Raw genomic sequence first — 13,770 nt, 5'->3', positions numbered from 1 at the left:
ATGGTAAATCATCCAATCAAGAAAAAGGTAAATCATCCAATCAAGAAAAAGGTAAATCATACAATCAAGAAAAAGATGTTGAAGAAGATTATGGTAAATCATACAATGAAGAAAAAGGTAAATCATACAATCAAGAAAAAGATGTTGAAGAAGATTATGGTAAATCATACAATGAAGAAAAAGGTAAATCATACAATCAAGAAAAAGATGTTGAAGAAGATTATGGTAAATCATCCAATCAAGAAAAAGGTAAATCATACAATCAAGAAAAAGATGTTGAAGAAGATTATGGTAAATCATCCAATCAAGAAAAAGGTAAATCATACAATCAAGAAAAAGGTAAATCATCCAATCAAGAAAAAGGTAAATCATCCAATCAAGAAAAAGGTAAATCAGATCAAGAAAAAGGTAAATCAGACAATCAAGAAAAAGATGTTGAAGAAGATTCTGGTAAATCAAAAAAACATAGAAAGGAAGACGAGAGCAAGAGAGAAGCTCGTTTATTCCTACAAAAGTATTTGTATTTTCAATTCGGATGGGATGCTGATTCTTTCGATGAAAAAATAATCAAAAATATCAAAGCATATTCTTTCATTCTTGGCCTGATAAATATGAATGAAACTTTTCTATACTCTGTTAGAAGAGGAGGAACGAATCTGGATATTTTGATGGATTCGGCGGATAAGTTACTTTTAACTTATCAATACCTACTCAAAAAAGGAGTATTGATTATCGAACCAATTCGCCGGTATGTAGAAATTGATGGACAATTTATTCTATATCAAACTATAAGTATTTCATTGGTTCATAAAAATAAACATGAAATTAATCAAAGACGCAAAAAAAAAAAAAGACGCAAAAAAAAAAACTATATTGAAAAAAATAATTTTGATGAATCCATTGCAAGACATCAAAAAATGACTGAAAATAAAGACAAAAATCATTATGATTTGTTTATTCCTGAAAATATTTTATCCCCTAACCACCGGAGAGAATTGCGAATTCGAATTTCTTGTCAATTCAAGGGATAAAAATGGTATGCATAGAAATCCAGTATTTTTAAATAATGTAAAAAACTGTGGTCAAGTTTTGAATAAAAACAAACATCTTGATAGTGATAAAAAGAAACTAATTAAATTAAAGTTCTTTCTTTGGCCCAATTATCGATTAGAAGATTTAGCTTGTATGAATCGCTATTGGTTTAATAGTAATAATGGCAGTCGTTTCAGTATGGTAAGGATACATATGTATCCGCGTTTGAAAATTCGTCAATGGTACATTTTTCCATATATTATGATTGAAAACCGGATTGATTAATTTTATTTGAAAAAATTATAAAGTTCATAACGAACTTAAAATCATTGTGCATATTAAAATGAATGGTATTATTATTATTACTGATCAGTAAAATTCACATTCAAAAAAAGGGGGAGAGAAATTTTTGTTTTATGGTAAAAAATTCATTCATCTCAGTTATTTTTCAAGAAAAAAAAGAAGAAAACAAGGGGTCCGTTGAATTTCAAATAGTCAGTTTCACCAATAAGATACGAAGACTTACTTCACATTTGGAATTGCACAAAAAAGACTATTTATCTCAGAGAGGTCTACGTAAAATTCTAGGAAAACGTCAACGGCTTCTGTCTTATTTATCAAAGAAAAATAACATACGTTATAAAGAATTAATTAGTGAGTTGGATATTCGGGAATCAAAAAATCGTTAATTTGATTGAATTAGTCGATTTATTATATTTTTCATTTTGATGTACTTCTTTTCGTTTTCAACAATTCATGTAAGAATGAATCGAGGAAAAACTTATGAATCTATCAGCTACAGAAAAAGACCTTATGATAGTCAATATGGGACCTCACCACCCATCAATGCACGGTGTTCTTCGTCTCATCGTTACTCTAGATGGTGAAGATGTTGTTGACTGTGAACCAATATTAGGTTATTTACACAGAGGAATGGAAAAAATTGCGGAAAACCGAACAATTATACAATATTTGCCTTATGTAACACGTTGGGATTATTTAGCCACTATGTTCACGGAAGCAATAACCGTAAATGGACCAGAACAATTGGGCAATATTCAAGTCCCTAAAAGAGCCAGCTATATCAGAGTAATTATGTTGGAGTTGAGTCGTATAGCTTCTCATCTATTATGGCTTGGACCTTTTATGGCCGATATTGGTGCACAGACCCCCTTTTTCTATATTTTCAGAGAAAGAGAATTAGTATATGATCTATTCGAAGCTGCCACCGGTATGAGAATGATGCATAATTATTTTCGTATCGGAGGAGTAGCGGCCGATCTACCCTATGGCTGGATAGATAAATGTTTGGATTTCTGTGATTATTTTTTAACAGGAATTGTTGAATATCAAAAACTTATTACGCGAAATCCTATTTTTTTAGAACGAGTTGAAGGGGTAGGGGTTATTGGTGGAGAAGAAGCAATAAATTGGGGTCTATCCGGCCCAATGCTACGAGCCTCTGGAATCAAATGGGATCTTCGTAAAGTTGATCATTATGAGTGTTACGACGAATTTGATTGGGAAATCCAGTGGCAAAAAGAAGGAGATTCATTAGCTCGTTATTTAGTCCGAATCAGTGAAATGACGGAATCCATAAAAATAATTCAACAGGCCCTGGAAGGAATTCCGGGGGGTCCCTATGAGAATTTAGAAATCCGATGTTTTGATCGAGAAAGGGATCCAGAATGGAATGATTTTGAATATCGATTCATTAGTAAAAAACCTTCTCCTACATTTGAATTACCGAGACAAGAACTTTATGCGAGAATGGAAGCCCCAAAGGGAGAATTAGGAATTTTTCTGATAGGAGATCAAAGTGGTTTTCCTTGGAGATGGAAAATTCGCCCGCCGGGTTTTATCAATTTGCAAATTCTTCCTCAGTTAGTTAAAAGAATGAAATTGGCTGATATTATGACGATACTAGGTAGCATAGATATCATTATGGGAGAAGTTGATCGTTGAAATGATAATTTATACAACAGAAGTAGAAGATATCAATTCCTTTTACAGATTGGAATCCTTAAAAGAGGTCTATGGGATCATATGGATGTTTGTCCCTATTTTGACTCTTGTATTGGGAATCACAATAGGTGTACTAGTAATTGTATGGTTAGAAAGAGAAATATCTGCAGGAATACAACAACGTATTGGGCCTGAATACGCCGGCCCTTTGGGAATTCTTCAAGCTCTAGCAGATGGAACAAAACTGCTTTTCAAAGAGAATATTCTTCCATCTAGAGGAAATACTCGTTTATTCCGTATTGGACCGTCTATAGCAGTCATATCCATTTTACTAAGTTTTTCAGTAATTCCTTTTAGCTCTCGCCTTATTTTAGCCGATCTCAATATCGGTATTTTTTTATGGATTGCCATTTCAAGTATTGCTCCTGTTGGACTTCTTATGTCAGGATACGGATCAAATAATAAATATTCCTTTTTAGGTGGTCTGCGAGCTGCTGCTCAATCGATTAGTTATGAAATACCATTAACTCTATGTGTTTTATCAATATCTCTACGTGCGATTCGTTGAAATATAAACTTTTCTTTTCCCTATTCCTTTCGTTCTATAAAATAAGCTGAATGGATTGAATAGATATCTTCGTTATTTTATTATCCTTCAGGTTGATAAACTAAATTAGATAGTTATATATGAGTGAAAGAAAGCAGCTTATAAATTCGCAGTAAATTAAACAAAAAAAAATTTAATCTCATTTCCTATGTACAAGAGTTAAGTGGAAGAAAACATAAGTGGAAGAAGTCTTTACCCCAAGACGGGTTGATTAGTCAATCTAGCTTGAAGCGGGCTCAAAAGATCAACCGTATAGAGTTTTGGCTATCCTTTGTATAGATTCCCATACATGTATTGCCAAACCAAACGGGGGATTGAACAAAAAAATGAGTGGATGGTTAGGAACACCAAAATACACAAAGGATTAGTAATGGAGATTATGTAAATTATATAAAAAGGATATTTCTGGATAACATAAAAAGAATACTAATTGGGGCTTTAAATTAGTAGAAATGAGTAGGCAGTACTACCCACGATTCCGGTCCAGAGTATGCTCCTATCCACCGATTAAAGTAATGACTATCAGGAACGAAATAATCCTTTACTATTTTTTAGTTTAAGCCCCCATTCGTAATTTTCTCAGATCAGAAAGAAGAATAGGAACGAAAAAGAAAGAATAAAAAATAAATATTTTTTTTTTTTTTATTCTTTCTTTCATATATATAGAGAGATATAATCTGTGTCATGATTTATGAGCTAATGTAATATTTAATTTTTTTCGTAATCGAAAACAATGGGTTGAAATATCTATTGATATTTCTACAAGAAGTATTTTATTGAAGGCTTAAGTTATTACTCAACAAATAAAAATTGAAATTAGTAACGGGCGAGATCAATTCAGAAGCACTTTTTTTATTCTTCATAATATAGCAGACAGAATTCCATTGGTATAATTTTGGACCTTCCAATCCATTTTTTCTCTATCTATTCTACAACCATACGAAGAGAAATAATACTGATTCGGTCCTTAAATTTATTTGTGACCCACGAGGAGCCGTATGAGTTGAAAACCTCATGTACGGTTTTGGACTAGCGATGGGAACAGTGATGTTATCATCGACTATAATTATCTAACAGCTCAAGTACAGTTGATATAGTTGAGGCGCAATCAAAATATGGGGTTTGGGGATGGAATTTGTGGCGTCAGCCAATAGGGTTTATCGTTTTTCTAATTTCTTCTCTAGCAGAATGTGAGAGATTACCTTTTGATTTACCAGAAGCCGAGGAAGAATTAGTAGCAGGGTATCAAACCGAATATTCGGGTATCAAATTTGGTTTATTTTATGTTGCTTCCTATCTAAATCTATTACTTTCTTCCTTATTTGTAACAGTTCTTTACTTGGGGGGTTGGAATATTTCCATTCCGTACGTATTCGTCCCTGAGCTATTTGAAATAAATAAAATGAATGGAATCTTTGGAACGACAATTGGTATCTTTATTACATTAGCTAAAACTTATTTGTTTTTGTTTATTTCTATCGCAACAAGATGGACTTTACCTAGGTTAAGAATGGACCAATTATTAAATCTTGGATGGAAATTTCTTTTACCCATTTCTCTCGGTAATCTATTATTAACAACTTCTTTCCAACTTCTTTCACTGTAAAGAAAAAAAGAATACGAGATTCATGACTTGGTTCAAACAAGAGAAAGAAACAAACATAAAATTATTCATAGATATTCACGATATGTTCCCTATGGTAACTGGGTTCATGAATTATGGCCACCAAACAGTCCGAGCAGCAAGGTACATTGGTCAAGGTTTCATGATTACCTTATCCCACGCAAATCGTTTACCTGTAACTATTCAATACCCTTATGAAAAATTAATCGCATCAGAGCGTTTCCGTGGGCGAATCCATTTTGAATTTGATAAATGCATTGCTTGTGAAGTATGTGTTCGTGTATGCCCTATAGATCTGCCTGTTGTTGATTGGAAATTTGAAACGGATATTAGAAAAAAACGATTGCTTAATTACAGTATTGATTTCGGAATTTGTATATTTTGTGGTAACTGCGTTGAGTATTGTCCAACAAATTGTTTATCAATGACTGAAGAATATGAACTTTCTACTTACGACCGTCACGAATTGAATTATAATCAAATTGCTTTGGGCCGTTTACCAATGTCAGTAATTGACGATTATACAATTCGAACAATTTTGAATTCGCCTCAAAGAAAAACTGAGTAAGTAAACCTCCTATTCTATTAAAGAGAAATTTCCAATTCTTTTAAGGTTCCGTTTTGGTTTAAGTTAAAAGAATATTTGGTTTGACTTAAAAGAATGAGGCCTTTACTCTTTGTTTGGTCAATAAATAAAAATTCAATTACAAATTAACTGGTTGATAAGAATTTCGAATTCATTTTTCTTGAAAATCTATTAATATATTCGTAATTATTTCGAAATATATAGTTTCAAAAAACAAAATACCCTTTCGAACCGAACAAAAAAAAAGAATTAAAAACGAAACAATAATTGTACTTAGATCAATTCACACCTAATAGATTAGGATTTTATTCAATTAGGAACGTATCATAAAAAAAAAATTCCTGGTCGGGTCAATAAGATCATGAAAAGCATTTCGATTTATTTATCTCTTATTTTACATATAATGGATTTGCCTGGACCAATACACGATTTTCTTTTAGTTTTTCTGGGATCGGGTCTTATATTAGGGGGCCTGGGAGTGGTATTACTTACCAATCCAATTTTTTCTGCCTTTTCATTGGGATTGGTTCTTGTTTGTATATCCTTATTCTATATTCTCTCAAATTCTCATTTTGTAGCTGCTGCCCAGCTTCTTATTTATGTGGGAGCCATAAATGTTTTAATCCTATTTGCTGTGATGTTCATGAATGGTTCAGAATATTATAAAAATTTTAATCTGTGGACCATTGGGAATGGCCTTACTTCGTTGATTTGTACAAGTATTCTTGTTTCGCTAATTACTACTATATTAGATACATCATGGTACGGGATTATTTGGACTACAAGATCAAACCAAATTATAGAACAAGATTTGATAAGTAATAGTCAACAAATTGGAATTCATTTAGCAACAGATTTTTTTCTTCCATTTGAATTCATTTCACTAATTCTTTTAGTTGCTTTGATAGGTGCAATTGCTGTGGCTCGTCAGTAATAAATCTTTCTAACTAGGAATAGCAAGCAATCCAAATTAAACTTTTTTCTGTCTTATCGCATCTATTTTCCTTGAATTCTTGTTCGTGTATAAAATATAAAATAGAAATTCGTTTATTCGAGATATTTCCAATATATTCTTTTTGTTATATTCTATTCTAGTCAATCAAATCCGTTGAATTATTGTTCATATTAAAATGAATCGAAATTGATAAGGAGTTGGTCAATGATGCTCGAACATATACTTGTTTTGAGTGCCTATTTATTTTCTATCGGTATTTATGGATTGATCACGAGTCGAAATATGGTTCGGGCCCTTATGTGTCTTGAACTTATACTGAATGCGGTTAATATAAATTTTGTAACATTTTCTGATTTTTTTGATAGTCGGCAATTAAAAGGAAATATTTTATCAATTTTTGTTATAGCTATTGCAGCCGCTGAAGCAGCTATTGGATCAGCTATTGTTTCCTCAATTTATCGTAACAGAAAATCAACGCGTATCAATCAATCAACTTTGTTGAATAAGTAATATTAATAATATTAAATTATAAGATTCACCAATTTGAATTAGCATGTCCAATATGTTGGAATCTACATCATGTTTTCGAAAACGTAAGAAATCAAAGTATCTTGGTCCTTTCTTATGAGTTGATCCCGAAGGAAATTGATTAGAAAATTTCTGGTAAATCGTTGATTCATCTGGTGTTTAACTATAATGATTCATTTACAAGTTTACTAGATTGAAATTTTATGATGTTCAAAAAATTATAGATCCCATGTCACATTCAGTAAAAATTTATGATACATGTATAGGGTGTACTCAATGTGTCCGAGCCTGCCCCACCGATGTGTTAGAAATGATACCTTGGGATGGATGTAAAGCTAAGCAAATTGCTTCCGCTCCAAGAACAGAAGACTGTGTTGGTTGTAAGAGATGTGAATCCGCTTGTCCAACAGATTTCTTGAGCGTTCGAGTTTATTTATGGCATGAAACAACTCGAAGTATGGGTCTAGCTTATTGATACGTTCCCGAAAACCCCACTTGAATACATTTTGAATCCATTTTATTTTTTTTTTACTGAAAAAACCCGTGCTCAAAAAAAATCTTTTTTGAGCACGGGTTTTTCTGGTCCAAGTGCATCTTGTCTTTACCACGAATTATTTTCCTTGGTTAACAATAATTGTAGTTTTACCAATATCTGCAGGTTCTTTAATTTTCTTTCTTCCTCATAGAGGAAATAAGCTAATTAAGTGGTATACTATGTGTATATGCATATTTGAACTCCTTCTAACAACCTATGCATTTTGTTATCATTTCCGATTGGACGATCCATTAATCCAGCTGGAGGAAGATTATAAATGGATAAATTTTTTTGATTTTTACTGGAGATTGGGAATAGATGGACTTTCTATAGGGCCCATTTTACTGACAGGATTTATCACTACTTTAGCTACTTTGGCGGCTTGGCCAGTTACTCGAGATTCGCGATTATTCCATTTCTTGATGCTAGCAATGTACAGTGGTCAAATAGGATCATTTTCTTCTCGAGACCTTTTACTTTTTTTCATCATGTGGGAGTTCGAATTAATTCCCGTTTATCTACTTCTATCCATGTGGGGGGGAAAGAAACGTCTGTACTCGGCTACAAAATTTATTTTGTACACTGCGGGGGGTTCCATTTTTTTATTAATAGGAGTTTTGGGTATCGGTTTATACGGTTCTAATGAACCAACATTAAATTTTGAAACATTAGCTAATCAATCGTATCCTGTCGCACTGGAAATCATATTCTATATTGGATTTCTTATTGCTTTTGCTGTCAAATCGCCGATTATACCCTTACATACGTGGTTACCAGACACCCATGGGGAGGCACATTACAGTACTTGTATGCTTCTAGCCGGAATTTTATTAAAAATGGGAGCGTATGGATTAGTTCGCATCAATATGGAATTATTACCCCACGCTCATTCCATATTTTCTCCCTGGTTGATAATAGTGGGTACAATGCAAATAATTTATGCAGCTTCAACATCTCTTGGTCAACGGAATTTAAAAAAAAGAATAGCCTATTCCTCCGTATCTCATATGGGTTTCATAATTATAGGAATTGGCTCTATAACTGATACGGGACTCAACGGAGCTATTTTACAAATAATATCTCATGGATTTATCGGTGCTGCACTTTTTTTCTTGGCAGGAACGAGTTATGATAGAATGCGTCTTTTTTATCTCGACGAAATGGGTGGAATGGCTATTCCGATTCCAAAAATATTTACGATGTTCAGTATCTTATCGATGGCTTCTCTTGCATTACCGGGCATGAGTGGTTTTGTTGCAGAGTTGATAGTCTTTTTTGGAATAATTACCAGCCAAAAATATTTTTTAATGCCAAAAATACTAATTACTTTCGTAATGTCAATTGGAATGATATTAACTCCTATTTATTCATTATCTATGTCACGTCAAATGTTCTATGGATACAAGCTATTTAATGCTCAAAGTTCTTATTTTTTTGATTCTGGACCACGAGAGTTATTTGTTTCGATCTCTATCTTTCTACCAGTAATAGGTATTGGTATTTATCCGGATTTTGTCCTCTCATTATCAGGTGAGAAGGTCGAAACTATTCTATATAATTATTTTTATAGATAGTTTTGATGAATAAAACAAAAAATCAAAAAGTAATCCTATGATTTTTAAAATTGTTCGTTGTACAGTGAAAAAAAAAAGAAAGAAGTCTTTTTTCTTCTCTTAAGTTTAAGTTAAGTAAAAAAAGGTAAAAGAATTAAATTGAATTTTAATCAGACATCTTTGGCTTTTGTTAGAACCTTTTGAATCAAGTAGTGGAGTGATTCAAAAGGTTCTTGACAGCTTACAATAAGTTTTCTTATATATACGCTGTCCTATCTTAGTATTTGTTAGGCTTAGCCTTTTTATTCAATTCAATTAGATGTTAATGTAAATGAACCATAACTATGTAAACCTATTCCTAATAGATTGACCCCAAAATAGCATATCCAAATTATAAGAAATCCCATAGAAGCCACAAGTGCGGAATTTACACCTTCCAAATTTTTATTTGTTCGGGTATGTAAATAAATCGCGAATACGGTCCAAGTAATAAATGCCCAAGTTTCCTTTGGGTCCCAATTCCAATATGATCCCCACGCCTCATTAGCCCATACGGCTCCCGAAAGAATTCCTATGGTTAAAAAGATAAACCCGAGACTAATAATACGATAACTCCAACGATCCAATTGTTGAGTCAATTGATACCTGTAAAAATTTTTAGAAGAAAGAAAATAAGTGTTTAATAAAACATTGCTTCTTTCATTCATGTATTGGATTTCGCCAAACGAAAATGACTGATTTAATAAATTATTGTTTTTACCAATAATTTTTATGGCTTTTCGAAATGTAATGACTAGAAGAGCTACTGATAATAATGATCCACATAAAAGAGCTGCATAGCCTAATACCATCATACTTACGTGCATCATTAACCACTGGGATTGGAGAGCAGGCGCTAATATTGCGGATTGATGCATTTTGGTTAAAAGACCCGAAGTGGCAAAGCCTTGGGTAAAAATAACACTTGGTGCGGTTATTGCGCTTAAATCATTTTTACGCTTTTTAAAATAGTAAACCATATGAATAAGGGAGAAACCCCATGAAAGAAAGATTAATGATTCATATAAATCACTTAATGGGAAATGTCCTGAATAAATCCAACGAGTGACTAATAATCCTGTTATACAGAAAAAGGTAACTATCATGCCCTTTTCTGATGAATCATATAGTCCTACGACTTCATCGACTAATAAGAATAAGGTTAAAAAATGAATTGTAATTACAATTGAAACGACCGAAAAGGATATATGAGTTAATATATGCTCTAAAGTTGAAAAAATCATAAGAATTCTGAAAAAAGCGAGGGTTTCTAGATTTTATGGAATGGAAATCAGGAATTAAATTCATTATAGGACTTATTCTATCTCTTTTAGAAGATACTATGCCGCTACTCGGACTCGAACCGAGATGCTCTAGCACTGCTTCCTAAGAGCAGCGTGTCTACCGATTTCACCATAGCGGCTTGCTCGAAATCATAATAAGCCATTTTTTATTCAATCGTCGAGATTGAAGGTGAAGGGGTCAATTCAATGTAAAATGTAAAAGAAGCATTTAATTTAAATTGATGAATAAAAACTCGTTTAAATAGCAATTTGAAGGTTCAAAAAGAATCTTTATTATTTATCGTTTTATTTAATTATCCTTTTTTTTATTTAATATTTAATTTAATATTTAATTATTTCAACAGAGATTTTATAGTTTGTGTTTTCCTAAAAGAGAACTCCTCTATTGTAACTAAACTAACTAGTTGTAACTTCAATTCATAGATAGAATTCAACAAAAAAATGTTCTTTATCATTTTAATTTTTTAATGATTCATCTCTCATTCTTTTATATGATTTTTATGAATCTATAAAAAAAAAAATGCTTATCAATTGAATGAATAAATGAATGAAAAAATATTATTTTTAGAGATCACAATTTCAGCACCACATCCAATGATTTCAAAAGATTTATGTAATTTGCATAGCTTTGTATTAATCGTTAGGATTTTGCGTTTTAAGGATTTATCAAACCAACTAGATATTGGGTTGTACACGTTACGTTATATAAAAAGCGTTTCGATTCCTGTCATAATTGTACCATACTTCAAAAAAGTATTTCGAATTTCGAATTCTAAAAATATGTCTTGATTCATCTTCTCTATACAAACATAGAATTTTTTTAGATCATTTTAAATTGATACATTATTTGTATATCCACTAAATTATAAAGGGAGTTTTCTCAATTGGGTTGAAAGCAAGGGAAGGATATATAGTAATTCAGAGAAATAATGATTCATAAAGTTACAAAATTGAAACTTAATGGATTAGTTTCAACAACCCAGTTAAAGCTCTTATATATATGTGCTCCGATATAGCTATAGTATAAATATACAAATTTTTATTATTTAATTATTTAATTATTTATTATTATAAATTGAAATTGAATATTATAAAAATAACAAATTATTATAACACTAAGATACCAAATGGGGCGATGGGGAAAATGAGAATCCCCATCCCGGAAATGAAAAAAAAAAAGATATTCAAAAAAGAAAACCTTTGTATCTTATTCGAGTTAAACCAATTCAGATTAAAAAAAAATTATTTGTCGTACAAAAAAACTTTTTGAATTACCCGTAAAAATAGATCTCGATAATGAAAAAGCTTTCAACGCCGCCCAATATCCTTTCTTTTTCCAAACATTTTTTCGAATACGCTTTTTTGATGTAGAAGTACGTTTTTTTGGAACTGCCATTCAAAAAAAAGGTTATTTAGTGCTATAGTTGGATGTCAAAGACATCTATTTTTAAAACAAAATGATCGGTGTCTTTATGTCATTATTTATCTATTCCTATAGATTTTCTAGATTAATAGATTTTCTAGATTATAATTATCTATATACTACTATATAAATTTCATAAGAACTAAATAGAGATGGGAAAATAACATAAAATGCTTCTATTCTAGAAAAAAAAAAAAAAAAAAATATGATATAACCTTTTTTTATTTATATTCCATACACTATCCAGAAAAAAAGAAGAATTTGTATTTAATTTATTGGTACCTTTCTTTTTTATATCTCCATTCAAATCTATAGGATAGATTAGGATCTATTATGATATATAAATTGAATTGATGAAATCAAAAAAACGTAAAAAAGAGTCTTTCCTTCTCTATCTCTGCCTATTTTTTTTGTCGTCCTACATTTATAATTTATACATCTCCATTTATACACGAAAAATACATCAAAACAAAAAAATGTAAAAAAAACCATTTTATTTACCTAATAAAAAACAAACTTGAATTTTTTTCTATTAATTGGTAATTGGTCAAGCTCGAAGAGAGAGTATGCCCAATTTTCATTTTCAATCAAATTCGAATGAGACTCGTAATTAATCTGTTAAAGGATACATAATTTTGAAAAAAAAAAAGAATATTTTTTTTTTCCATTAGTAACTCGGTGATATCATTTGATTACTTCTAACTTCGAAATTTGAATATTTTTGAAATATTTGAGAAAGATTAAAAGATTAATAATAGAAAATTCCAGTTAACTTTGTAATATCTTGATTGTATTATTGCTCCCTTTCCATCAAAAGAGATAAGAGCCGGTGAATCAGAAACGATTAATTAAGAAAGAATAAGAAAAAAGTTTTTATGGAGCATACATATCAATATTCATGGATCATACCTTTTGTGCCACTTCCAATTCCTATTTTAATAGGAATGGGACTCCTACTTTTTCCGACGGCAACAAAAAATCTTCGTCGTATGTGGGCTTTTCCCAATATTTTATTGTTAAGTATAGTTATGATTTTTTCGGTCGATCTGTCTATTCAGCAAATAAATAGAAGTTCTATCTATCAATATGGATGGTCTTGGACCATCAATAATGATTTTTCTTTCGAGTTTGGCTACTTTATTGATTCACTTACCTCTATTATGTCAATATTAATCACTACTGTTGGAATTTTTGTTCTTATTTATAGTGACAATTATATGTCTCATGATCAAGGATATTTGAGATTTTTTGCTTATATGAGTTTATTCAATACTTCAATGTTGGGATTAGTTACTAGTTCTAATTTGATACAAATTTATATTTTTTGGGAATTGGTTGGAATGTGTTCTTATCTATTAATAGGGTTTTGGTTCACACGACCTGTTGCGGCAAACGCTTGTCAAAAAGCGTTTGTAACTAATCGGATAGGCGATTTTGGTTTATTATTAGGAATCTTAGGTTTTTATTGGATAACGGGAAGTTTCGAATTTCAAGATTTGTTCGAAATATTTAATAACGTGATTTATAATAATGAGGTTCATTTTTTATTTGTTACTTTATGTGCCTCTTTATTATTTGCCGGCGCAGTTGCTAAATCTGCGCAGTTTCCCCTTCATGTA

The 13,770-nt window shown here is 31.4% G+C and overlaps 1 protein-coding gene across 1 annotated transcript; it reads left to right on the top strand.

The window, feature by feature from the left end:
* Positions 1-1,381: 1,381 nt before the first annotated feature.
* LOC149509532 (NAD(P)H-quinone oxidoreductase subunit H, chloroplastic) lies at positions 1,382-6,048 on the top strand. Its single transcript, XM_089757702.1, has 2 exons — positions 1,382-3,551; positions 4,672-6,048. Exon 1 carries the CDS (start codon positions 1,816-1,818, stop codon positions 2,995-2,997), a length of 1,182 nt encoding a protein of 393 aa, XP_089613828.1. The 5' UTR covers positions 1,382-1,815; the 3' UTR covers positions 2,998-3,551; positions 4,672-6,048.
* Positions 6,049-13,770: the final 7,722 nt, after the last annotated feature.

The sequence above is a fragment of the Durio zibethinus genome, unplaced genomic scaffold (genome assembly GCF_047325235.1).
Source record: "Durio zibethinus cultivar Kanyao isolate XHJ-2024 unplaced genomic scaffold, ASM4732523v1 HiC_scaffold_156, whole genome shotgun sequence".
NCBI classification, from domain to species: domain Eukaryota; kingdom Viridiplantae; phylum Streptophyta; class Magnoliopsida; order Malvales; family Malvaceae; genus Durio; species Durio zibethinus.
The sequence above is the reverse complement of the archived record's forward strand: the minus strand, read 5'-3'. Positions and strand labels throughout refer to the sequence as shown.

Coding starts and splice junctions, on each gene's coding strand:
- LOC149509532 (XM_089757702.1), top strand. CDS start 1,816: ATGAATCTATCAGCTACAGAAAAAGACCTTATGATAGTCAATATGGGA.